This window comes from Triplophysa dalaica, chromosome 20 (genome assembly GCF_015846415.1).
Source record: "Triplophysa dalaica isolate WHDGS20190420 chromosome 20, ASM1584641v1, whole genome shotgun sequence".
Classification (NCBI taxonomy): domain Eukaryota; kingdom Metazoa; phylum Chordata; class Actinopteri; order Cypriniformes; family Nemacheilidae; genus Triplophysa; species Triplophysa dalaica.
In genome coordinates this window covers 19,688,067-19,714,418 of record NC_079561.1, presented here as the reverse complement: position 1 = coordinate 19,714,418, position 26,352 = coordinate 19,688,067, and the positions used below count along the sequence as shown (strand labels likewise).

The following is a 26,352-nucleotide window of genomic DNA, read 5'->3' as shown; positions in this document are numbered from 1 at the left end:
ATACTCACACATGCATACACACACACACACACTGAATGTATACAGATACGTATTTTAAAACAAATGAATGAAAAGCGGGTTAACTCTGACCCATTCTTACAACACACTTCTATGCAAGTGTCGCAACTCTGTTTTTCAACAGATCTGGCGCCACCTAGTGTCAGCCTGTGTTTATACATCAAATCATTCATCCCATAATTTAATTTCACCTCTCAGTACTGACAGAGACTGACGGATGCCCCTGCACGTCATCTTCCCCCCTGACCCGAGCATAGACCCTCTCAATGAGCTCGTAATTCTGCCCGACAGACCCGTCACCTCCTGCAATGTCTGCGCAGAGAATAATGGCTCACAGTTGCCCTTTAACTCCATGAATGAAGAAATATTTTCCTCTCCTCGAGGGTTTAGTTTGAAAGCATCCCTGTGTGCTGTGGTCATGTGGACTCTTTGTTGTGACCCAGTACGTTTCTGATCTCTCTCTGACAGGATAATTCACCATAATTCCCTTTATAACAGGACAGCGACGTTTCACTTCTCATGTGCCTGTATGAACCTCAGAAACATTCCTTTAGATACATTTCAACTCACATCCTTATTTTGTTCCAATTACTTCCATCCGTTTACCTTATTTGTAAGCCGCTTGGATAAAAGCATCTGCTAAATGACTAAATGTAAATGTAACGTTAACTGCCCCTCAGACTAGGATGATGTTTTACTGTGATTTTACCACGATAAAGTGCATTTATTGGAGACTCTTTTGTGTTGATTTGTCATACATGTAAAGAGCACATGGGTTGGTTTGCGTGGAGGCTTTAAACAGGAATTGAGACATCAAACCTTCCACCGGTCAATGAGACAGCACACGCTGGCTGTCTGAAGTCATGGTGAAATCTTCTGTATGTTTGTTCATGAAGTGCTCAGATGTTTGACTGTTCTTTACTTTTCTTCGGCAGGAGATTCTTCGTCCTCCTCCTGTCGACATGTGCTGCTCTGCTGTCTGCAGAAGAATGCTCAAGTGCTCAAGGTACGTTCACCTTTACCCTCTCACCTTTTCACCTGTGACCTCTGAACTCTTAACATCTACAGATAAACTCTAATGAGAGCCGCAGAGGCTTTATTGAACTCCTGCTGTTATACGCTAAACTCTCGGCGCTGATTCCAACCTGGTGTACGTGTTTCAGTTTTTAATGGATCATTTATTTTGAGAGAAGAGAAGTATTCTGTTAAACTCAAATATTGTGTTAAAGCGTTTGCTTCTCTTTCAAGAAGCACAAAGAGGCTGAAGGCAACAGTCTTGAATTATAATGTGAGGTGGATTTAACATTTAACAAAGCACCGCGTCTTCTGTTTCGACCAAACGTAGAACGAGGCAAGTTTTCAGTTGTCCTCTCTGTTTTTGGTTTGTTATCCTTGCGATTGTGTTTCTGTTTCTTTGGAAACACTGATCTTACTTCTGCATATTTTACTATTCATATGAAAATGAAAGGACCTGAGACATGCTTTCAGCTTTCTAGTAGCTCAGTTAAAAAAGGGTCGTGGGTTCGATCCCAGGGGATTATACATACTTAAGTATAAATGTATAGGTTAATGTAATGTAAGTCGCTTTGGATAAAAGCGTCTGCCAAATGCATAAATGTAAATGAGACACGCAATTGAAAGGACAGAAAGGCTTATAAAACGTTACACAGTCAGTATCTATATTGCCTGTCTTGTGGTGAAATTAATGACCGTCTATAGGAATCAGTTTTGTCTCGGATGTGTTAGATTTTACGTGGGTCTAGAAGAACGTCAGGAAGTCCAGAATCATTTTGATTGGCCAAGTTCAGAAGTGAAGTGTGGAGGAAAGGAAGTGTGTGAGAGAGATGAGAGGAGGTGTGCAGCAGCTGTTGAACATGAGCTTCTGTCCTGCGCTATTTAAACACTCAGCTCGACGTGTCTCATCATGTGCTCACAGCCACAGAATGATGCTTCAGTTAACACACAGCACGCACACACACACATTAACACACAAGCAGTCGCACACACACACACGAACACACACATGGGAAAACACACACACACGTGAAAACACACACATGCACAAACACACACACATAAAAACACACACAACCGAACACACATGCACACACACACGCGAACACACACATGAAAATGAAAACACACACATGAAAACACATACACGCACACATACACAAATACACATGAAAACTCAAAGACACACCCACACAAACACACACATGTGAAAAGATACACATTAACACACACACACACACACACACATGAAAACACACTCATTAACACGCACGCACACACATGAAAACATACACACACGTGAAAACACACACATTGACAAACACACACACACATAGAAACACACACACACACATAGAAACACACACAAATGAACACAAATGCACACACACATGAAAACACATACACGCACACACACACAAATACACATGGAAACTCAGACACACACCCACACGAACACAAACATGTGAAAACATACACATTAACACACACACACACATGAAAACACACTCATTAACACACACGCACGCACACACATGAAAACATACACACACGTGAAACACACACACACACATAGAAACACACACAAACGAACACACATGCACACACACACACGAACACACACATGAAAATGAAAACACACACATGAAAATGAAAACACACAAACACACAGACACACACACATATGAAAACACATGCACGCACACAAACGCACACATGAAAATGAAAACACACTCAAATGAAAACACACAAACACACACACACACACGTGCACACACGCGAACACACGCATGAAAATTAAAACACACACATGAAAACATATACATACACACAAATACACATGAAAACACATACACGCACACACACACACACACATGAAAACACACGAACACACAGACACACACACACATGAAAACACACGAACACACAGACACACACACACATTAACACACATGCACACACACACACACACACATAAAACACACACACACACGTGCACACACACAAATACACATGAAAACCCACAGACACACACACATGAAAACACACAAACACACACACACACACACACACATGAAAACACACGTACACACACACATAAAACACACACACACACGTGCACACACACAAATACACATGAAAACACACAGACACACACACATGAAAACACACACAAACACATGAAAACACACGTACAGACACGCAAGCTGAATTTATACAGTTAAGCATTTAAAAAGAAAATAAATGAAGAGCGTCACATGTACAGGTGTGGAGAAGATCTTCTGTCTGTTAGATGTTCATGAGATGAAAGCTCTCTGGCGTCCAGTTCTCTGTTTACACGGCTGTTTGTCTGCTTGATAAAACGTGGATGAGAAAGAACCACATCATCACTTATGTGTCTTCACATTAAACCCAGTAATCTGAGAGAAAGAAAACTAAATTAGTCATGAACACGTCTGCTTCCACTGAGATCTTGACAGATGTTGTGTATCTCTGTTAAAGGTTCAGTGTGTTTGCTGACAGGATGCCTTAGTTTCCGTCTATTTAAATACAGTATAAATGCATCTTTGTGATGCTTCATAAGTCTTCTGGGTTGTTACTATGACCTTTTATGTTATTTTTTATTGCCATGTCCAGGTACACATGCAAAATTCAATGCCAAGATGCCTTGCCAAGACGTTGCAAGGAGGTTGCTGAGAGGTTGCAGAGAGGTTGTATGTGCAGTATTGGCCTAAATCTCTGAGATATGCTGCAGACAGATAGAAGATATTACCCGTTTAAGTCATTCATGTTAATAACGTAAACAACACAGCAGACATCAGGAAATCACAATTGGACTGTTTACTCCTATGTAGCATAAAAGGTTTGAACAAAATACGCATGATCATATTATTATCCTTCACAAAGACTCCCGTTGGACGGTCTGCCCTTGTGTAACAAACACCAAACTCTCCAGTGACAAAATCTGACCACTCAGAGTAACAACATGAGCTACACAAAAAGATAGAAACAGAAATGTGTGTCTTCAGACACTGCCCCCATTCCTCCTCAGTTTTCATCTGGACCACAGATGCAAGAGCTCATGGGTAATCTGTGATGTCAGGGATGTTGTATGTCAAAGCAAATGCAGAATATTTATGTGGTTCATATTAAAGCGCATGTGACCGCAGGTAACCAAATTCAACCAGTCGGCGTCTGGTTCATGGTGTAAGCCGAGACAAACCTCACTTACTAAAGCTAACATGACATTTTTTTCACACTGTTGCCTGCTGCAAACTTTCTTCATCAGAGTTTCTCATCATCTTTCTGTTTGTCTTTAGGTGTCGATGTGATTCGTCATCTGGGCCTCTCCGGTCACAGAGACACTCAGACGTCCGGGACAGATTACCTCACCTCTCTCGCTTCATCTCCAACCGTCCTGCCCCCAGGTGTTGGGGTAACCCTCGGACGCGAGTCCCTCATTGATTCCCCGTCGCCGGGACTCTTCCCCGCGGGCGTGGATAAGGAGTTTTCCCTCGTAGTCACTTTACGCTCCTGGCGAGCGAGTAACGCTTTTCTGTTTAGTGTGCGTGATAAAAAGGACAGACTGCAGTTCGGCCTCCAGCTCCTGGCCGGCCGGGTGGTCATTCACACGGGTGAGAAAGCCTCGGTGTACTTCAAACACGAGCTGCAGGACGGACAGTGGCACTCTTTCTCTGTCGGGGTTCGGCCGCGCTCCGTATCATTTTTTGCCCGCTGTGGAGCCGTGCAACACAGCGAGGAGACGTTGACCTGGACGCAGACGCTGGGTTCTGAAGGCCGTGTTTCTGTGGGGAAGATGGACCCCCGGGCGGTGCAGTTTGAAGGAGCCTTGTGCCAACTGGACATCTACCCCTGTGCCCAAGCTGCGGCGAAATACTGTGACTACGTCAAGAAACATTGCAGACTGTCCGACACGTTCCGATCCGAGACCTCACCGGCATCCCCTCACACCTCTTCAGGATCACACCTGTCCACCTTTACACCCTCGCCTCGCTTGACCCGCTTTTCACAGACGTTGCGCTCCCACACAATGAGGGACGCGGGTCCATCTCCGAGTCCCCTCAGCAGATTCCCCATCGCTGAGAAGACCCCAGAAGATCAACGACCTCTCATGAAGCCCAGAGGAACCGAAGTCACTCCTGATCCGGTCACCGTCGTCCGGCAGAGACTTCTGAGAAACAGTGTCAAGGAGAATGTGGTGAAAGTGAACGGCACCGTCCTGTATCGTGAGGAGAGCAGTTCTAATGTGCTGGACATGTCTGAGGAGGGCATGCACGAGACGGGATACTCTGACGGTTACGGATATGACTACGGCTTCGACGAAGACGAATACTTCCTCGAGTATGACGGATTCATCGGTCCTAAAGGAGATCCAGGTCCTCCGGTGAGTAAACCGGTGTTTTCTTTCAGAATCTTTTCTGTTTTTGAATGCCTTCATGCCGCTACAAGTCAGCTCCAGAAGCCTCCAGAATTGATCCAAATTACAATACTTAAGAGTTCAATTTTGAATTTATGGCCTTTTCTCGGCGTTTGAAGAGGACGTGCGCTTGGCTGGCTTTCACTTAATCTACTGGAGGAGATGTGAATAATTTGTCAGTGGCAGGTTGTGATTTAGAGGTGAGATGAGAGTCACAGGTCTTACAAACGACACGTCTCCATTTACCCGCCGCGTGAGTGATGTGCTAATTTACACCTAATGAGGTTTACATCATCCGGCAGAAAGCTAACCGGATGATGTCAACACAGCTGGTTTGTTCAAACTTTGATGTTTTTGATGTTAACACAGGAAACTTTAGCGCACTTCTGATTAGCTTCATTAACGGTGTTCGGGTTGAAATTGTGAACGTTGGTTGTTCATTGTCTTGTAATGATTCAGTCGGGTTTTTAAGATGAAAGAGTCTGCATGACCTCTGGATGTGTCTAGGATATATCTGTGAATATCTTTGACCTAAATCTCGAAACACGTCCATGATAGAATCTGTGCTAAGTCATTCTGATGTGTTGCGTGTGTGCCTATTTGTGAAACTCTGCATGTTTGCCCATGCGTGTAACTGTGCGTGTGTGTCTGTGCATGTGTGTGCCCGTGCATGTGTAACCGTGTGTTGACGTGTGTGTGCCCATGCATTTGTGTGCCGGGGTGTGTGCCCATGCATGTGGGCCGATGTGTGTTGTAGCAGTTATAGGTCAACTGGCCACTGTGAGTCTCACATCATCCAGCACATTATAAGCAGAGAGCAAAAGCAAAACTTCATAAAAGAAAGTTTTATTCCCATGGTTTGTGTGAGGACAGAAGTGTTGGCATCTGTGTGTTTGTGTGGAGAGATGAGACGTGACTCTTTGGATGATTTTGTTGGACATCGTGCTCAATTTATCATTTTTCTGGCTTTACTTGCCAATGCTGAACATTGGAGATACATCTGAGAGCGTCTGAATTTCACATTCATCATGTCTTCAAGATGCCCATCATTGAATCTCATGAATAGCTTCATTTATAGTTTTGTTTTTAAGTTTCCAGACACATCAGTCGATTAGTTTAAATCTGCTAAATTACATTTATATGTGTCCTGTTGTTTATCCAGAGAGTTCACACATGTTTTTACCCTGGTAAAGCACTTAACCTTAGCTTGATCCGGATCATGAATCATGTTTGCATGGATCTCTGTTAGATGAATGAATACTGCTGGACCTGAAACATTTGATCTGGTGCTCGCTTAACGTCTATTCCAGATGTTCACGGATACACACTTCTGTCAATAAGCACACAAACACATCAGGAGTGCATTACTGAGACCAAGGGAGTTTTTAAAACCTACAAGACTTTTGCTTATGTGTGGAGTGACTTTATCCTCCTCACTATTACATCATCGTTCAGTTGAAATGATCAGGCCATGTCAAACCTGAATGACTTTCTTTCTTCTGCAGCACACAAAAGAAGATAATTTGAAAGGGCCCAGGTCAGGGAGCAGAAAGGATGGTTTAACCAACTGTCTGCTTGCCGTCGCAGAATACACAGAATACACAAAATGTACAACATGTAATAATCTCTTCTCCCAAACATAATCAAATAGAGACCCCTGGATTAGAAAACATAAGATAATGCGTAAACCTCTTGAAAGTAATTTAATAAACGTTTCAAAATCAAACATGAACAAAATACAGATAATCAACTTATACGACTTGGATTGCTAAATATTAGATCGCTCTCATTAATCACTTTTTGTGAACGATATGATCACAGATCATAAAATAGACATGCTCTGTTTGACAGAAACATGGCTAAAACCAGATGATTATATTACTCTAAATGAATCCATTCCCAAGATTATTACTATAAACACGAGCCTCGTCTAATAGGTAGAGGGGGAGGCGTCACTGCTTTACAATAATTCTTTTATCACCTCTCAGAAGTCTAATTTTAAATACAATTCTTTTGAAGTCAAGGCTCTTTATGTATCAACAACTAATACTAAGGACAAAACATTTTTAAAATGTATTCTAGCTATTGTATATAGGCCTCTAGGGCACTACACAGATTTTATTAAAGATTTTGGTGGGTTCTTTTCAGAACTAGTACTGACCGCAGATAGAGTCCTTGTCGTTGGTGACTTTAACATCCATGTAGATAACGATACAGATGCCTTGGGAATGGCTTTCAAAGACACTCTTAACTCTATTGGCGTTAGTCAACATGTGTCAGGATTCACTCACCTTCGTAATCATACTTTAGATTTAATACTATCTTATGGTATAAATGTGGACCATGTTAATATCCTTCAGCAGAATGAAGACATTTCGGATCATTATCTGATATTATGTTTGCTTCACTGGCCTACGGCTGCAAATCAAACTCCTTGTTACAAAAATTATTTCAACTATCAAAGATACATTTCTCAATAATCTGCCTGAATTGTCTCAAATCTCTAGCATGGTGAATATCTTGACATTACTATTGAAAATTTTAACTCCACCTTCTCGGAAACACTAGACACAGTTGCTCCTCTGCGTTTAAAGAAGATTAAAAAAGGCAGCCCAACACTGTGGTATAATGAACACACTCAGTCTATAAAGAAAGCGACCCGGAAAATGGAGCGCAACTTCAAGAAAACTAATTTAGAGGTATTTCGTATAGCATGTAAGGATAGTACTTGAAAATACAGGAATGCCATTGTCATGATTCCACTATCATGTCATGGTTATTCTTGTCTTGCGGTGGAGTCATGGCATAAGTCCTTGGGTTTTGTGTGAGTAGGACATGTCTTTGCTTACATATTGGCTGACATGCGCCTTCTCATGTCTTGTCTGTGTTTTCCCTCCATCTCGTTTCCTTGTTAGCTTACCATTAGTGTTTCATTACCCACACCTGTCCCTTGCCAATTATCCTATGTTCGTTTCCCTTTAAAACACCCTCTTGTCTATTGTCTTGTGCTCTTGGATTGTTTGATGTTCCTGTCGCTGTTGATGTTGCTCTTGTTCTTGTTACTCCGTGTCAAGTAAGTGTAGTTGAGTGTTAGTTCATTGTAAGTCCTGATAATTATTGTATTTTGGTTTAAGTGTAGTTAGTCCAGTTCCTGTGTACCTTTTGTAGTTATTGTATCCTGTTCTGTTTTACCCCATCGTGGGCCTTTGTTTTGCCGTTTGTTTAGTCTTGTTTATTGTTATAATAAACCTGTTAACCCCTTCACCACCGTCTGTGTCTGCCTGCAATTGGGTTCTCTCTGAGACATATCATGACAGAATGCACGAGCCAACACAGAACCCAGTAGGCAGCATGGACGGTACGACGTTGTCCTTGCGGTCTCGCCAGGCCCACTTGATGCTTGGATTCCGCCAGGGGAATTATGGTGACCAGGAGTTCGCCAGGGCATTCTCGGCGGTGGCGGAGGTGACCGAGTTTGGTGAGGAGGAGTTGAAGACGATCTTCAACTGCTGCCTCACCCGGCGCCTCACACCGTCAGAGAAGAGGCTGCTGGCTCCCTTGGGGTTTGCGGACATGGTCAGGTACGTGGCCAACCGTAGCGATCCCGGGGGTGAGGTTCCACATGGGACTTTCACCCCACGGTCGAGCGCTGCGGAGGGTATCGTCCTGGCCGCCGCTGCCCTTGGGGAGTCAGTACCCTCTGGCTCGAGCTCCACGGTCGCCAGCCCTTCTGGTGGAGTCCAAGATGAGTGGGTGGCTAGAGACTCGAGGACGACGTCGCGGGAGTCCTCCTTCCCGGAACTCCCTCGGTTCCCCACTGGCCCGGCTGAGTCAGCCGTGGGCCAGACTGACCGTAGTGGGAGGAGAAGGCCACGTGGAGGACGTCCCAGGCCGAAATTGCTGTCCTGTCGCCCAGTTCAGCAACCGGCAACAGTTCCGGGTTCCCCGAGTCCTGTGGTCCCGAGTCCGGTGGTGTCAAACCCCAAATATTTTTTGGGGGGGCGCTGTGGGAAGGTGACGGTCCGTCCGGCACCGAGCCCGGCCCAGCAGCCGCCGTCAGAGAGCGCTGCCCAGCCGCCGTCAGAGAGCGCTGCCCAGCCGCCGTCAGAGAGCGCTGCCCAGCCGCCGTCAGAGAGCGCTGCCCAGCCGCCGTCAGAGAGCGCTGCCCAGCCGCCGTCAGAGAGCGCTGCCCAGCCGCCGTCAGAGAGCGCTGCCCAGCCGCCGTCAGAGAGCGCTGCCCAGCCGCCGTCAGAGAGCGCTGCCCAGCCGCCGTCAGAGAGCGCTGCCCAGCCGCCGTCAGAGAGCGCTGCCCAGCCGCCGTCAGAGAGCGCTGCCCAGCCGCCGTCAGAGAGCGCTGCCCAGCCGCCGTCAGAGAGCGCTGCCCAGCCGCCGTCAGAGAGCGCTGCCCAGCCGCCGTCAGAGAGCGCTGCCCAGCCGCCGTCAGAGAGCGCTGCCCAGCCGCCGTCAGAGAGCGCTGCCCAGCCGCCGTCAGAGAGCGCTGCCCAGCCGCCGCCAGAGAGCGCTGCCCAGCCGCCGTCAAGTCCGGCTGCCCAGCCGATCTTCCAACCCTGGTCCAGCCCGGCATTCCAGCCGTGGTCCAGCCCTACAGTCCTGCAGGGGACTAGGACAGTTCCCCCCAGGACTACTCCTGTCAAGCCTCCTGGGGCTCCGCGCCCTGGCGCGTCCCCAAGGGCTGGAACTTCCCCACCCAGCCCTCCCCCTTCTGGACTACCCATGTTTTCTTGTCTGCCCCCACCCCCCCTCCCTTGTTTGTTATTTTTATTGGCCCACCCCAACCCGTGGGTTATTTTGTCTTGTATGCCTTTGATCTTGTTTACCATGTTTTGTCTGGTCTTGTCTGTATCCCAGTCTGTCTTGTCCTGTTAGTCTGCCCCTTGATGAACACCTGGTGGTGTCCATTTGGGGGGGGGCTTATGTCATGATTCCACTATCATGTCATGGTTATTCTTGTCTTGCGGTGGAGTCATGGCATAAGTCCTTGGGTTTTGTGTGAGTAGGACATGTCTTTGCTTACATATTGGCTGACATGCGCCTTCTCATGTCTTGTCTGTGTTTTCCCTCCATCTCGTTTCCTTGTTACCTTACCATTAGTGTTTCATTACCCACACCTGTCCCTTGCCAATTATCCTATGTTCGTTTCCCTTTAAAACACCCTCTTGTCTATTGTCTTGTGCTCTTGGATTGTTTGATGTTCCTGTCGCTGTTGATGTTGCTCTTGTTCTTGTTACTCCGTGTCAAGTAAGTGTAGTTGAGTGTTAGTTCATTGTAAGTCCTGATAATTATTGTATTTTGGTTTAAGTGTAGTTAGTCCAGTTCCTGTGTACCTTTTGTAGTTATTGTATCCTGTTCTGTTTTACCCCATCGTGGGCCTTTGTTTTGCCGTTTGTTTAGTCTTGTTTATTGTTATAATAAACCTGTTAACCCCTTCACCACCGTCTGTGTCTGCCTGCAATTGGGTTCTCTCTGAGACATATCATGACAGCCATAAAAACGTCTAGATCCGCCTACTTTTCATCACTAATAGATGAAAACCATCACAACCCTAGGTTTTTATTTAACACCGTGGCTAAATTAACAAAAAATAAGTCGTCAGCGACTTCAGATTCTAATTATCAGCATAACAGTGATGAATTTATGAACTACTTCACTAGTAAAATCCAAGATATAAGAGAAAAAATTATAAAAATGCAACCAGAAGTGAAACCCGCTGAACAAACTAACTACAGCACCCCTAAGGAGAAATTGCAATTATTTTCTACCGTAGATCACGATGAACTCTCTAAAATCATTAGATCATCTAAATCAACAACATGCATGCTAGACCCTATACCTACAAAACTACTGATAGAGATGCTCCCAGAAATTATAGATCCTCTTCTTAGTGTTATTTACTCATCTCTGACATTAGGACATGTGCCTAAAGCATTTAAGTTGGCTGTTATAAGGCCCCTTGTCGAAAAACCCCAACTCAACCCTAGATAACTAGAGAATTACAGGCCTATATCGAATCTATCTTTCATATCTAAAGTTCTGGAAAAAGTAGTTTCAATTCAATTATGCTCCTTCCTCCAAAGGAATGACATTAATGAAGAATTTCAGTCTGGATTTCGAGCATGTCACAGTACAAATAATGCTTTGATCAGAGTTACAAATGATCTGCTTTTAGTGTCTGACCGAGGCTGTATTTCATTATTGGTGCCGCTAGACCTTAGTGCTGCATTTGACACCATTGAACACAGCAAACTCCTACATAGACTTGAAAATTACGTTGGCATAGATTCAATAGCATTGAAATGGTTTAAGTCTTATTTATCCGACCGTTTTCAATTTGTAGCAATAAACAATGAGCTGTCACGCAAATCGCAAGTCCAGTACGGTGTACCACAGGGCTCAGTCATAGTGCCTCTGCTTTTCGCATTATACATGCTACCACTAGGAGATATAATAAAGCAACACGAAATTAACTTTCACTGTTATGCTGATCATACTCAACATTATATTTCCACAAAGCCTCATGAAACACAGCAGTTCCATCGAATAATGAAATGCAAAGTCAATTAAAAAAACTGGATGAATAACAATTTCTTATTCCTGAACTCAGACAAAACCGCCGTACCTAACAACCAAGAATACTGCTTAACTATTTATTATTGACCAATGCTCCATGAAACCCTCGTCGTTAGCTTAGAATCTTGGCATTGTATTCAAAAGTACTCTGTCATTTGAGTGCCATGTTGCCAACACCTATAAAATTGTGTTTTTCCATCTTAAGAATATATGTAAAACGACGTCATATGCTGTCACTGTCAGATGCAGAGAAGTTAATTCATGCATTCATGACATCAAGTCTAGATGACTGTAATGTACTGTTAGGTGGTTCCCCTTCAGGCTTATTACAAAAACTCCAACTGGTCCAAAACTCGGCAGCTCGAGTTCTTACACGTACAAAAAAGCATGAGCATATAACCCTGGTTCTGTCAACCTTTCACTCTTTACCTATAAAGCATCGCATTAACTTTAAGATCATGCTTATTACATATAAAGCCCTACATGGTTTAGCTCCGCAGTATTTGAGTAAACTTTTATTGTATTACAGTCCTTCACGTGCATTACGCTCTCAGGCGTCCTGTCAGTTGGTAATACCTAGAAGTTCAAAATCAAGTGCAGTGGGTAGATCCTTTTCCTATCTAGCGCCTACAGTTTGGAATATTCTTCCCTGCACGGTCCGGGAGGCAGACACACTCTGTCAGTTTAAATCTAGACTAAAGACTCATCTTTTTAATCCTGCATACACTACACTTCCATAATATTAAACCTCTGAGGGTTTAGGCTGCATTTGTTAGATCAACCAGAATCAGGAACACTTCCAACAACAACTGATGTACTTGTTGCATCAAAGAGTGCAGAACAGTGCTCTACTCTCAGCCAGTCTTGTCTAATTGTTCCAAGGTTACCGCAGGATGCAGCTCATGCCCAGACCTGATGGCAGTGCGGAGAATGGGAAGCGGTGACCTGACAAGAGCTAAGATAATAGACTTGAAACGACTTCACTACAACATTTAAAATGCTATTAGATAATTGTGCAGAGGCAACAGATTTGCCTGAGGGGAACTGGAATCCCCTGGTTGGGCCTGAGTTTTTTTTTCTCGATTGGAGTTTTGGGTTCCTCGACACCGTTTGCATACTGTTTTGCTTTAGAATTCAGAAGTTTTACATAATTAATATTGCTTAAAGAAATGTATAGTCTATTTAATATTTGACCTGAGTTACTCTCTCCTTTATCTTAAATGTGTGCTTTCACTGTGAGTGAGTGCTTGTCTGTGTGTCCGTCGGTGTGTGTGTGTCTATGTCGATGTGTGTAAGTATGTGTGCATATTGTGTGTTTGGAGCATTTGTATGTGGGTATGTCTGTCTTCTGTGCTTACACCTTTTTCTTGTTTTTACAGGTAAATGACTTTTGTTGTTTTAAGTTTTTTTGCTTATAGTCAGTATGTCTCATGTACAACTGCTTTGTAACAATGGAAATAGTAAAAAGCGCTATATAAATAAAGTTGAGTTGAGTTGAAAACCGTTGGTCCTCATTGACTTGCATTGTTTTTGTTTTTGCTTCCATGCAATAGAACATTTTTGGTTACCAACAGTTTTCTTAAAATCTTCTTCTGTGTTCTACAGAAGAAAGATAAATGACAACATGGTGAGTAAATGGTGACGGAATTTTCATTTTGAGGGTGAACTATTACTTTAATTCTCTTCAAAACATGGATGATTGACACAAGAAAGTCAGATATATGTCAGAGTTGTTTGTCCAGGACACTTTATGATTGTGTAGAGACACAGAACAGTCGTGATATGATGATGAAGAGGGTTGGTGACATTTTACAGATGTTTGCAATGTGTGCAGATTCTGAGACGCAACGAATATAGAAGAAAAGCAAACTTTCTATAAATGTTCTTCTTTAGTTCAGTTTTCAGCATCTGTCTTATTTTTAAATACAGTATGTCAGTCACTGCAAATGAGATGATGAATTATTTTATATTAATATTGTTTCTTTTTCGAGATTTGTTTACCTGAAAATGTCTTTGTGGGTTTACATTTGAAGAATTGCATCATTTCATTAAGCGAATGAACAAAACTTTGAAATCAGACGGACACATTTCTGAGCCTTCACATGTCATCTCTTACAAAATCAACGAGGGTTGTATTATAGTCAAAGGGTCGTGATCGTGATTTTTCGTTGTACAGTTGTTTGATCATGTGTTTTTGGTTTCATTTGTAGTAAAGCCACGTTTTCTGTTACAGATGTTTTATCACATTTTGCTTGTCTTTTAGTCTTTAATAAATGAGCTGCATATTATAACACACCAGATGCAATGTGGCACGATGCAATAGCAATAGAACCCATTAAAATTGGAAAACTTCTCCACATTGCACTCTTTAAAATAAAGGTGCTTAAAGGGTTTTTCAAAGCGATGCCACATAAGAACCATTTTTGGTTCCACATAGAACACTTCAGTCAAAGGTTCTTTAAAAAAACATCTCTTTCTTACCTTTTTATAATCTGAAGAACCTGTCTTCTCCAACCGGCTACACTTTACAATAAGATGCTATTTGTTAACAATTAGTTAATGCATTAGCTAACATGATCTAACAAATAACGATACTAAAGGTCTTTGCTCATACAGTCCGTTTGCGTTTTTTCATATTCGGTGCTCGTTTGTATGGTGTCTCTGAATTGTCAAAACGAATCTCACAATACTTGCTACAGATGAGAAAAATGCAGAAATTCGAACCCAGTTCAATTTTTTTCATGACGGACGAAAATAAATCACTGTAAAGTGATATAAGGTCGTATTTATTTTTGAAGTGTGGTAATTTCGGACGCAAATTTCGGACTCAATGTGCAATGGCCTTCAGACTGCGTTTGTTAATCTTGGTTCATGTTAATTTCAGCTGTTACGAAAACATTTTTAAAACGTAAAGGTCTAATGCATTAACTACTGTTTTTTTTTTATTATATATTTATAGATTTTCTACTTTTGAACACAATAACGGATATAATAAACTGAGTAAATAGAAAAATAAAAATAAATACATACTGCACAAAATAAAGAATAATTGAAATTATGTTAAAAAATGAAAATATAATAATGATAATAATAATAATAATCGGATCAGAACTTAATTATATCAGTAAAGCAATGGACAATTTTTAATGCAACAATCTCTGTATAACAAAGTTATATCTCCCTAAACAAACCCTCTAGAGAAGATAGAAGAGCATTTACTACTGATAATGAACAGCACTTTATTGTTAAGTGTTACCAAAGAAGATTTTGTAAAACGGAAAGGTCCTTCAGGTGTCATAGGTTCTTTATGGCATCGTGAAGCACTTTTATTTTTATATATTTAGACAGCGTGTTACAGTCTTAAACTTAAAAGGTTGTTTTTCCTTTAACTAAACTTTATTACGAACATTAGAAGTGATCTGACCGTGTGTCGTATCTCAAAGAGAAAAATGAATATCACAAGGTTTTTATTTTCTTTCAGGAATGTCTTGCTGTTTGATCCCCTAAAATAGAAAAATCGAAGATGAGATCTCTTCAATGTCTTCTTGTATTTCTCCTAGACATCAATGAGATTAAATTGAGAGCCAATGGAAACTCAGATGTTTCTCCTAGCTGTGAAAGAGAGAAATCTCGCATAACAACTTCAAAAATCTATTTCTGTTGATAGTCTGGTTTGTACTTCACAATACAGTGTAATGTGTCCCGGTCAGTATCTCTCTATACAAGTTGCAGTAGTGTATCCCATCATGCCGTTCAGCAGCTGTCTAACTGTTCAGTCTCATGAGACCACGTCTTTATAATATCTGTGTGTTTCGTTTTAGTAATGTGGTTAATCCCAGCACGTTCTTGATTGAGTTTTTCTGACGATGTGGTTTCGATTGCGTTCTGCTTTTCTGTGATGTCACATTTTCACCAATGTCTCCCTCTTTCTCATTTTCTCTGCAGGGTCTTCCTGGTCCCCCAGGTTTATCCGGACCCTCTGGAAAGAGAGGACCACGGGTACGACAAAACCCTTCATAATTTCACAGGCCAGAAAACGCTTAGGCATGATCAATGAAACACACGTGTACAGTATAGAAGAAGACATAACGTCAGAGGGGTTTCTGCTCATTGAAACAGACCACAAATGCTGTTTGAAGAGACTGAAGCCACGTTTACACGATGAAAAGGCGGAAAAGTTTATCCATTGCGTTTTTGTAAAGATTCACGTACACATGACAAACGATCTGCATTCACACAGATCCAGGAAAACAGATAAAAACACAGTAGCATGCACGTCAGGCCAGTGAGTGGCGATGTTGTTTTCTAAAGTAACAGAACGTTGGCACATACTGATGCAGAGTTATAAGCCAAAAGTGCTTTTTAACACAATTAGTCGACATATTTGTGTGTTTAAAGTCTGGCGAATGTAAATAGTGTGTCTCCGCTGGTCTTACTGGTGCACTAAATGCACATTTTGCTGGGAAACGAGAGATCACAGTATGTGAAGCCGCAAAATTATTTTGGCTGTACTCGCAGGACAGAGTGCGTTATATGCATGCGCGTGACGTCATCGTTTTCAGAAAGTTCTGTCCTGCAGTTTACATGGAGACGAAAGAGCTGCCGTTTTCAAAAAGATGCACTTTGAGACCCATTTTCAAAAGTCCCTTTAAACACAGTTTCCCTCTAAACGAAAGGCTAAAACGTTCGGCATAAAAAGTTTTCAGTTTAAGACAAGGTCGTATAAACAGCTCTGAGTTGTAAAAAGCCCTAAATATTCTCTTACATTGACGCCATATTTTGCACAAAACATTGCCAAATTACATGCAAATATTACTGCAGAAGCACTGGTTTCTGAATGATGTATTCATGCATGAAGAATGAGATTTATTCATTTCGATCCTGTGCAGTTAGACAAAAATATGTTTCACACTTTCAACTACATAACTTGGACTACTGTATATCTTAAACTATAATCATTTAATGTCTTCATCTCCAGGGTCCTCCTGGTCCTCATGGGAACCCGGGTCTGCCTGGTTTGGCCGGCCTCAAGGTGAGTTCATGGTTTCCAGCTTTTCAGATATTTTATTCTGAGGTGTAGTTGTGTTCCATCACACAGACGACAGATAGATTGATGTTACGCGATTGCTTCGGCCGTTCACTAGATGCTCATTCAGAATGTTTCGTCCAGTCCAAACTCGCCAACTTTTTAAGCTAACGTGTAAACATTTGTCATGCTGTGTCCGTTGGTAGTTTTTGCTGAATGATTGGACTGACGTTCGAACAACTGAAAGGTGACCGGAAAGTAAAGGTGTGCTTCAGCATTAAACTCTATAAGTGTGTGTGTGAATGAGCAGTGAGAACATGAGCGCATGTAAAGACTGCAGGGCTGTTACACACATGGATTCACTTTCACCTGAAATAAAACACAGACCCCGTCATCTTTGAATTCCACCGTGAGTCTCTCAACTGTGACTTTACAAGTTACACACTCCCTACCGCTTGTAGAGAACAGTATGTAGTAGATGGAGTCTTGAGAATGACTTTTTTACTCTTCAGTTCAGATGTCCTGGTTGTGGGGATTGTACCGTGCATCATTTGTTGGGAAAGACCGGGATGTCATGACAGATGTTGATAAGTGTAAAAGAAAGATCGTAAAGAAAGAAGGAAACTATACAGAGGAGTTGATGTTTGGGTGAGTGGGTTTCTAAAGGTCTGTTCTCACTCTGGAAATATTGATTCATGATTAGAACTTTATTATGATCAACACAGGACAGAAACAACCACCCCCGAACATATGGAGAGAGAGAGCGAGAGAGAGAGAGAGAGAGAGATGACCTTCAATACCCGCTGCATTCTATACTGTCTCTCTAAACACTATAATCATGTAGTTAATCATAGAAAATCAGGCCCAAGGGCTTCACACGCACACACAAGAGTAAGACAGGCTTTGTTTGAATGTTTTTTCCATTCCCGGAAAAACTGAACGTCTTTGTTCCATTACCTTACGGAAACACACCTGTCTCCATATCAACACACACACCTACATACACACTCACGCATACACACTCACGCACACACACACAAATGCACTCACGCACACACGCACACACTCATACACAAGGACACACACTCACGTACAAGCACTTACACTCAAGCACACACACACTCACATAGACACAAGCACGCACTTACGCTAACATATATGCATGCACAAACACAAACATGCACAGAAGGACAGATATATAGACACATTTACATTTAGTCATTTAGCAGATGCTTTTATCCAGAGCGACTCGGGGTAGGCAATGGAAGCAATTGGGACAACATAAGTGCAACATAAGCATAAGTGCAACCCAAAGAAGACTGGTCTCATATAACCTAAAACAGTATACAGAACCATTCATTCATTCATTCATTTTTTTTTTTAAGAGTAGAGAAGAAAATAGAGTCAGAACAGATCAGTCAGATGTTGATGGAAGAGATTTGTTTTCAGACGTTTTTAAAGATGGCGACAGAATCTGCAGATCTTGTAGCAGTGGGCAGATCATTCCACATAGGTGAAACAGATCAGGAGAAGGTGCACGAGAGAGATTTTTTACCTTTTTGGGACACTTTAGTTAGACAGACAGAGATATAGATTATAACTTTGATTAAAGGAAAAGAGCACCTGTATATCATATTAGCACACTTATATGAGTTCCTGTACAACATGTGCATACATAAGGTGAAATACAAACACCTGCAAAGTTAACGTAATTTAGTCTTTTTTATGTGCTGTATGATTTGTATCGTTGTATAAAGGATCTCTCGTATACACGGTGTCCATTACAGTTTATTTCCAATCTCTAGGACACATTTCTCCATACTTTGGTGACTTTTAAAACAGTAGTATGCGTGAGCTTAATTTTGGATTATTTATCATTGCTTTGGCACAACATGCATTCATTGAGCACTTCTTTCAAACTCCATGAGATCTTTTCTCATTTAGACAAAACGATTGCCAAAACTCTGTGGACTGAATAAAACAGGAATCAAAGCTTTAGATGTAGCTCAACACTTACACAAGTGTCACTGTAGTCTTTCAATTTCCTTTCCATCTATACAAAAGGTGAAAGTGTATAATAATTTTGCACTGTAATGTAAACCTGGACATTATAAAGAATAAAGAGTGTCATTCTTGTTTTGTTACAGTAAGAACTGTATAATGCGATCTGTCATATGTGTTTTTAGGTCTGTGTTTTATAAGTGACAATGTGTGTTTGTTAGTTGACAACCTTTGCAAGTGTTATGGAACAAAGACTTGATTTGGGATTTTGTATGTGTGGTGAACTGATGTGACAAGATAAACGTTTGTTTGAAGAGTGAAGAAAAATGACCTTAATTCTGAGAAATGTGTCCTAGTGAATGAAAAAACTGTGGTGTGAACTGACAGAATGAGCAGACACGTCTGGGTTCTGGAGGATTTGGTGATGTTTGTTATTTACATTAATGTGATGTGATGGTGTCCTCGAGCACGTGAGGGGAAGTGTTAGTGTTGTAAACTGATTTCTCTGCTTCTGTAAATGACGAGAGGAAATCTTTCCTGCTCGGAGGTTCAGCTTTCATCATTCAGAAGGTCATGAGACCTGTGAACTACATTTAAACATCGGCTAGACGCTTTTATGCAAAGCTACTGCGGAGTCAAACGCATCATCATGGCATTGTGTGCCGGATACAGGAGGTCTCATTCGTGGTTTATTATCTTATTATTAGAGCAATAAAAATAAAAGGAATATAATTTGGTCTTGAGAGAATGTAATGCATATCGTGAAATCTGACATGTTATTTAATATCAGAGACACACAGAAGAATTTTCATTTCATTTGCTGTCGACAAGAAAGCATTTTTTTATTTGTTTGACCCCTTGAATTTATTGGGCTTTTGTAGCTCTTAATCCATTTTTTGTATTACCGCTGACATGTAATATTTGATCCTATTCTTGGAAAATGGACAAAGAATAATTGTGCTCGTGTACTTGTTGTGGATTACATGTCGAGGTCAGATCTGTTTTTCTCATCAAGCTTCAGGAGAAAGTTGCTCATGTTCATATGTTTGACTGGAGTGGGTGACGGGGTCATCATCTGTGTTCATCAGTTTCAGTTCAGATCATAAACACTTCCCTGTGTCTCCGAACACCAGCACAGCCCACACATTACTCAGAAACCTCTTCTGAGACACATCTTTTTACTTTAAGGAACAGTTCACGTTGTCATTAATTATCAATACTTATCTACTTTTGTATTATTTGGGACAATTATTGTGTTTTGATAAATGCACAACTGCAGCTGTCTGTGTGAATACATGTTTCCCCGACCTTTTTATAGTTCTTGTACAATTCTGTGGCGCTAATTATTATGGGAATATTTATTTTTGTGTAGCTTCAATGTTTAAGTGTATATTTCACTCAAGTAAATGTTGAGCTGATATCATTAGTTACTATGCATCAATATATTGCAAATGAACAAAAACTAGGGCTGGGCGATATGTCATTCGATTCTAATTCTGGGTTCACACCAAACGCTAACAGTCGCGTTCCACGTTTTTATTACTTGTGAGTTTGCGTCTGTTCGTGTTTTTGCATTTACTTTGTATGTGATTTACTTGCGCAAAATCCTTAATTTGCATTTTGTGTGAACCCAGTGTTATGCTCTCAGTTTCTCAATGACTTACGCTTAAATGCCGCCACATCTGAAAGCCAGAGGGTGCTCTTGCGCAGAAACTCTGAATATGGGAAACAGAAGAAGAATGATTAGTTCCAGGAAATTCCAATGGTCATATTCTATCGCTGTTCTTCAAACCTTTTTGGGTATTTTCATGATAATAAAGTTGATTTATAGTAATGATGTTTGACGAGTGTTGCTTTATCAAATGCACGTTATAAATGACTCAATCTCGTAACGATTTTAGATCGAGCAGCACTTCCTACTGATCAAAGAGCCGTGGTTCACAGAAGAGCTGTAAATAAAACACAGAATCCATTTTAGACATGTATAATTAGCATGAATTGCAATATATATTGTTCCGCTTAAATTTTTTTTACAAAATTCCAACAGAACTGTCTGAAGCACAGGGAAGTTGCGAGGAAGAGTGACAATCCCTGGAACTTGGTTCGCGAGGACAGAATTTAACTGTGATGTTAATGTGTTGTTTTGAGCTCTGTGTTATGTCGGTACCTTGTCATTTGTGCATACGAGTAATAATACCGAAATGTATGAATGTGTGAGAATACTTTTTCTTTTTCAACAGTGAAAGTCAGTTTAGTGAAGTCGTGCCACTCGGCGGCCATCTTTGCAACCCGCCTCGGGGCAGTTATTACGTAATTCACACAAGACGTGAATGGGAATACTGATATTACTACATTTGCCTCATCAACATAGTTAAAAACATCATTTAAAAATGACGTAAAAAAACAATCTATAAAGAGACACAAGTTGGTTGAAAGAATGAATGATCAGATAAAATAAACTGATAGGTTCTGTTTCTGAATATTGAGTTCAACTGCAAGTGTTTCTGCACTGTGGTGCGTGTTTGAATGGACGTGTGAAAACATATGAAACATCTCCAGATCTCCGTCAATCCCGGCATTCACACTTGTCTGTATATGTCAGAAGCAGCATTTATCAGTCAACAGGAGAGATGAAACAGAATCTATAATGAACTTGACATTTCATCTGAAACTGTTGGCTTCCGCATGAGGTTTTCCAGCCCACTGGCTATTGAACTCAGCTTGTGTCATGGAATATATGACGTTGAAGTGAATGTGATATTTGACTTGACTTGTTTCTTTTACAGGGAGCAAAAGGAGATCCAGGACTGTCCCCGGGTCAGGCTCCTGCAGGAGATCAGGTCCATCATACACAAATAACACAACATCTCATGTTCTCCTCTCATCCTTCTTGTTCTCCTTTCATGTCCTGTTCTCAGATAAATGGGCAGAATTGTAGAAAGTTAGGAAATTTATCTTCAGAAATGTTGAAATACAGCACACAGCTTTTTATATTTTGTGGATCTCAGCTTTCCTCTTCACTGTTGTTGTATAGGTTTGTAGAGTCGGTCACGAGTAAATAAGAAAGCTAATCCAGTTCCTTTATTTTTGGTTCATCCAGTCTTGACCCTTAGTCAACGTCACGTTTCTAATGTTTTCTGTTTCAGGGTGAAAGAGGACGTCCAGGTCCACAGGGTCCTAAGGGTGAACAAGGTGTGAAGGTACGTTGACGCCGTCTCTCCTGTAAAGCTGTGTGATGGTCCCGTCGAGGGGGTTCGCTGGCGTCCTCTCAGCAGTGTCTGGATTGGGTTATGGATCTGTGTAAAGACTCTGTGTGTCACACTTCCTGTTAGAACCTGAGAAGAGGTCGAAGGTTATGATCACAGGAAAGGTCGTGTGAGGGGTGTTGCTGATGTTTCCCCCTCTAAAGAGCTCAGTTTGTGCAAGAGTTTGATGGTGTAACTCAAACACGGTTTAGTCATGAACGGCAGGCTTCCTCTGAGACATTTGAGTAATTCCCACTGCAAAAATACATTCTTATCTAGTCTAGTTCTTGTGATTTGGATGTTTTTGGATGATAGTATTTGTTGTTGAGGATATTAAGGACACAGTTCATCCTGATTTATGTGTTTCTGCTTTTTTAGGATTTCTCTCGTTTCTCAAGTTTAAAGGGATCGTTCACCCAAAAATGGTCCCTATTCCCCAAAAATTACGATGGTCAAGTGAATTGGGACCATTTTTTGGGTGAACTATTCCTTTAAGAGAATACATCTATATGTTAAGAGACAGTAAATACCAATTTTACTGCGATCGCATCTAATGAATCAAACCTAATAAAGACGTTGACTGTTAAAGTTGAATTCTTTTAAAATTATTTCAGGTGAACAGATTCTTCCTGCAATTCTTGTTAGGTCAGTTTTGCCAATTGATAGATTTTTGCTTCAAATTTGTACATTTTACTAAGTGAAGTGTTCAAAAAGGCATTTTTTCAGTTTTAGTGTCCTTCTCTCTCCTGTTTTCACTATAAACAAGCACATTGTTTATTGTATTCAAGAGACCGTCTGAACATCTTATAAATGCATGCTTCTAAGAAAAATGTGTTTTAAGTATTTTTTCATTTTTAAGGTTTAATCTATTTTTGTGTGCAAGAAAGTGTGACTTGTGGCGTAGGAGAATGTCTTGAGTTTTTGTTTTGATGAAACACGGAGGGATAGCCGGAGGAAATAATCGGTGTGTTTTATGTTATGGTTTAGTGGGAATGGCTGCAAACTCATTCAGACGTGCCAGAGGATTGATGACCGGGGCTTGTTGTGGGTCATTGTCTAGTTCAGAGCTGCCCGGTGAAATTGGATTTTTGCTTGGCACCGTCCCAAGAGCCCAGTTAAGAGTGTTTTTGTGTTAAATAGATCCTGTTTGGACAGCACTGTTGTTTTATTGGAGTCTGATGCCATGAGCTGGTTTTAGAAATGGCAGGTGTCAAATAAACCTGGAAAGTGATAAAACTACAACTGTTGCTTTTGTCATGATCCTTTTATGTTACTTCCTGTCCTGTCATATTTTGTAGTCCTTTGTAGTTCTGTTTTCTATTGGTTCTTTGTTTCATGTTTAAATGAAACATAAGGGTTATTTAGACAGGATAACAAGCAGACCAGAAACACATGGGTTGACAATCACAAAGAACCAATAGAAAACAGAACTACAAAGGACTACAAAATATGACATGACAGGAAGTAACATAAAAGTCCACAATACACGGGGCAAACACAGACCGGATCATGACAGCTTTGAGTTGGTGAATCGTGGTCTGAGATTGAGGACCATGCGCCAGAGTCACAAAACTGCTCTTAAGACTAAATAACAATACGATTATTCTTACGGTAAAATATAGGACGTTTGAAAGAATGTTCATAGGTGCGATTCTCAAACATTTCTTAAAACTTTCTCAAATATTTTCTTAAGAACATCTTTATTTGAAAATCATTTTTGTTGTAAGAATAAATTAATATGATTTAACTGGCTTGCTCCTGTGGTAACTGTATATGTTTTTCTATACAATAAACTTAATGTGTGTAACAAGCACATCGCATTCTTATACAGCCTATATTAGCATGTGATGTGTTTAACGGCATTTACCGTCGCATGTTAGCTAATATGTTGGCAAGCGTTAAAAAATATACTTATTTTAATACTTTTTGTCATAATACCCATTTCGAGTCACTTTGTCTCAGAATAATGTGAAAAGCACTCCCTGTTCAATAATGAAAGCTAAACTAAGGGAGCTAGACCTTATTATTATATCAATAGAAATATTCCTTTTATGATTCTGGCTCAAAACAATACACATCACATGTGACACCACCAAATACATGTATTAAATATCTGCTCTGGAGATTTAAGATAACCGTGAGGCTGTCTTCATTCTTAGATTTATTTACGACAGCTTTTGATTCAAGAATTTGGATTCTCCTTAAAAAAAATTAAGAACTGAATTTTTGGGGGAATATGTCACATTACTAACTTTTTTCTTAAATAAGAATTTAAGAAAAAAGCATGACAGTGATTTGTGTATCCGGCCGCAGATCTTTTCAGCAACATCAGCTTACTAGCCCTGTTCTCAGCATTCAGATTGTTTTGTGATGTATCGTTGAGTGGATCTAATCCATCGGTTTTGAATTAGACGGTGAAAACCGTGTGTTCTGTTTTAGATAAAGCCGGATTGTGTTTTCTCTAAAACAAAGCTGTTTGGCTCTTGGTTCACGTTGACTTGAGATAAGTGCAGTACACTTCAAATGTTGCTTTTATAGGTCATTAGTGTTGAGCGTGTGCTCTGTGCACTTTACAGACCTCAAGCAGAAGGCCCAGATCAGAACAGACATAAATCACTGTGACCTCTGACCTCTCAGACCTGGAATTTTCCAAACCTCCAAGTTGCAGCGCACAGAATGTCTCTCCTCTCAAACCAACGCACAGCGCCACCCGCTGGCAAACAGGCCTCGGTACAGACCCCAAACCAAACCTCATATCAAACATTACAGTCAGACTGATGACAGATTTGTAGAAGTGAAGAAAGTGCACAATTAAAAGAAATCTTCCCAGATTTCAGGTGAAAATGTTTGGAGGCGAGCTGTTGGTCGTACACTCCCTGTCTCACTGTCGTGACTTGTCTTTCTTTCATGAGGTCTCGCTGGAGCTGTCAGACAGTGAAAACTTTAAAGGCTTCTGACAGGTCTGAGGAAATTCCTAAACGCTGTACGTCTGCGTCGACACTTGAACTTTAGGCAACAAAATCCACAAAATGTGGAAAGAGAACTGTGCGACTACACATCTAATCTCTCTCTCTCTCTCTGTGCTTGTTCTCTCTGTACGTATTGTTGGTTATATAATATGTCTATAGTCATAGTGCTTTTCTTTTGTTTTCACCTGCAGGGACCCAAAGGCTATCCAGGACCAGTGGGTCTGCCCGGAGAACAGGTGAACTTGTGTGTTCTGAAGTTTGTTTGACAGTGCCTTAAGTACAAGAAGGACCGTGCCACTGCAAAAAATGATTTTCTTACTTAGTATTTTTGTCTTGTTTTCCAGTACACATGCATAAAAATTCTTGAATCAAGATGCATTTGTTTGATGATCTTGTTTTTAGACCAAAAATATGAAATTTCACTGAATTTGTGCTTAAAACAAAAAATTATCTTGAATTTAGTTAATAAGAAAAATGAAACCTTTAATTAAAAATTTATTTATTTATTTATTTGCTTGTTTTAAGCAAATATTCACTGAAATTTCATATTTTTTGTCTAAAAACAAGACTTATTTTATTAGGTCATTTTGCTCATTAAGGGGAAAATGCATCTTGATTCAAGAGTTTTTGACATCTGTATGGGAAAATAAGATAAGTTAGTAATTCATTTTTTGCAGTGTAAAACTTTGGCATGTAACTTCCAGGCGGTAAAATGTGAACAAATGTCTTGTACAGTATGTTGAGGGAGAGAAGAGAGCTATATTTAGAGAGCAAAACATCATAGAGATTTGTGCCAGTAGGCAACAACCCAGAATCCCCTGGCGAACACATATCAATGCACAAAAAAAACACAACTCATATGCAACTGTAAAGCAACACCCTGGCAACCGTCTGCAACTTCCTACTTCAGCAGGTTTACATGCACAACAGTTTGATAACAAAAGTCAGAGAAAATGTTCAAACATCAAAATGTTTTCAAGAAGTTCAAGAGCAACCCTATGTGATAGAAATGTGATGTTTCTACACGGCATTAGTGATAAAAGTAGATGATGA

At 40.9% G+C, this 26,352-nt stretch overlaps 1 protein-coding gene across 3 annotated transcripts in view; it reads left to right on the top strand.

Moving 5' to 3' along the window:
• The window catches only part of LOC130408868 (collagen alpha-1(XXIV) chain), an 85,859-nt gene that overhangs the window by 5,647 nt on the left and 53,860 nt on the right, over nucleotides 1–26,352 (top strand). For all 3 annotated transcript variants that reach the window (XM_056732332.1, XM_056732331.1, XM_056732333.1), the window contains exons 2-8: nucleotides 954–1,024; nucleotides 4,353–5,437; nucleotides 16,004–16,057; nucleotides 17,037–17,090; nucleotides 21,872–21,925; nucleotides 22,232–22,285; nucleotides 25,491–25,535. In XM_056732332.1, coding sequence (XP_056588310.1) covers nucleotides 954–1,024; nucleotides 4,353–5,437; nucleotides 16,004–16,057; nucleotides 17,037–17,090; nucleotides 21,872–21,925; nucleotides 22,232–22,285; nucleotides 25,491–25,535 — 1,417 coding nt within the window. The remainder of the gene's footprint in view (nucleotides 1–953; nucleotides 1,025–4,352; nucleotides 5,438–16,003; nucleotides 16,058–17,036; nucleotides 17,091–21,871; nucleotides 21,926–22,231; nucleotides 22,286–25,490; nucleotides 25,536–26,352) is intronic.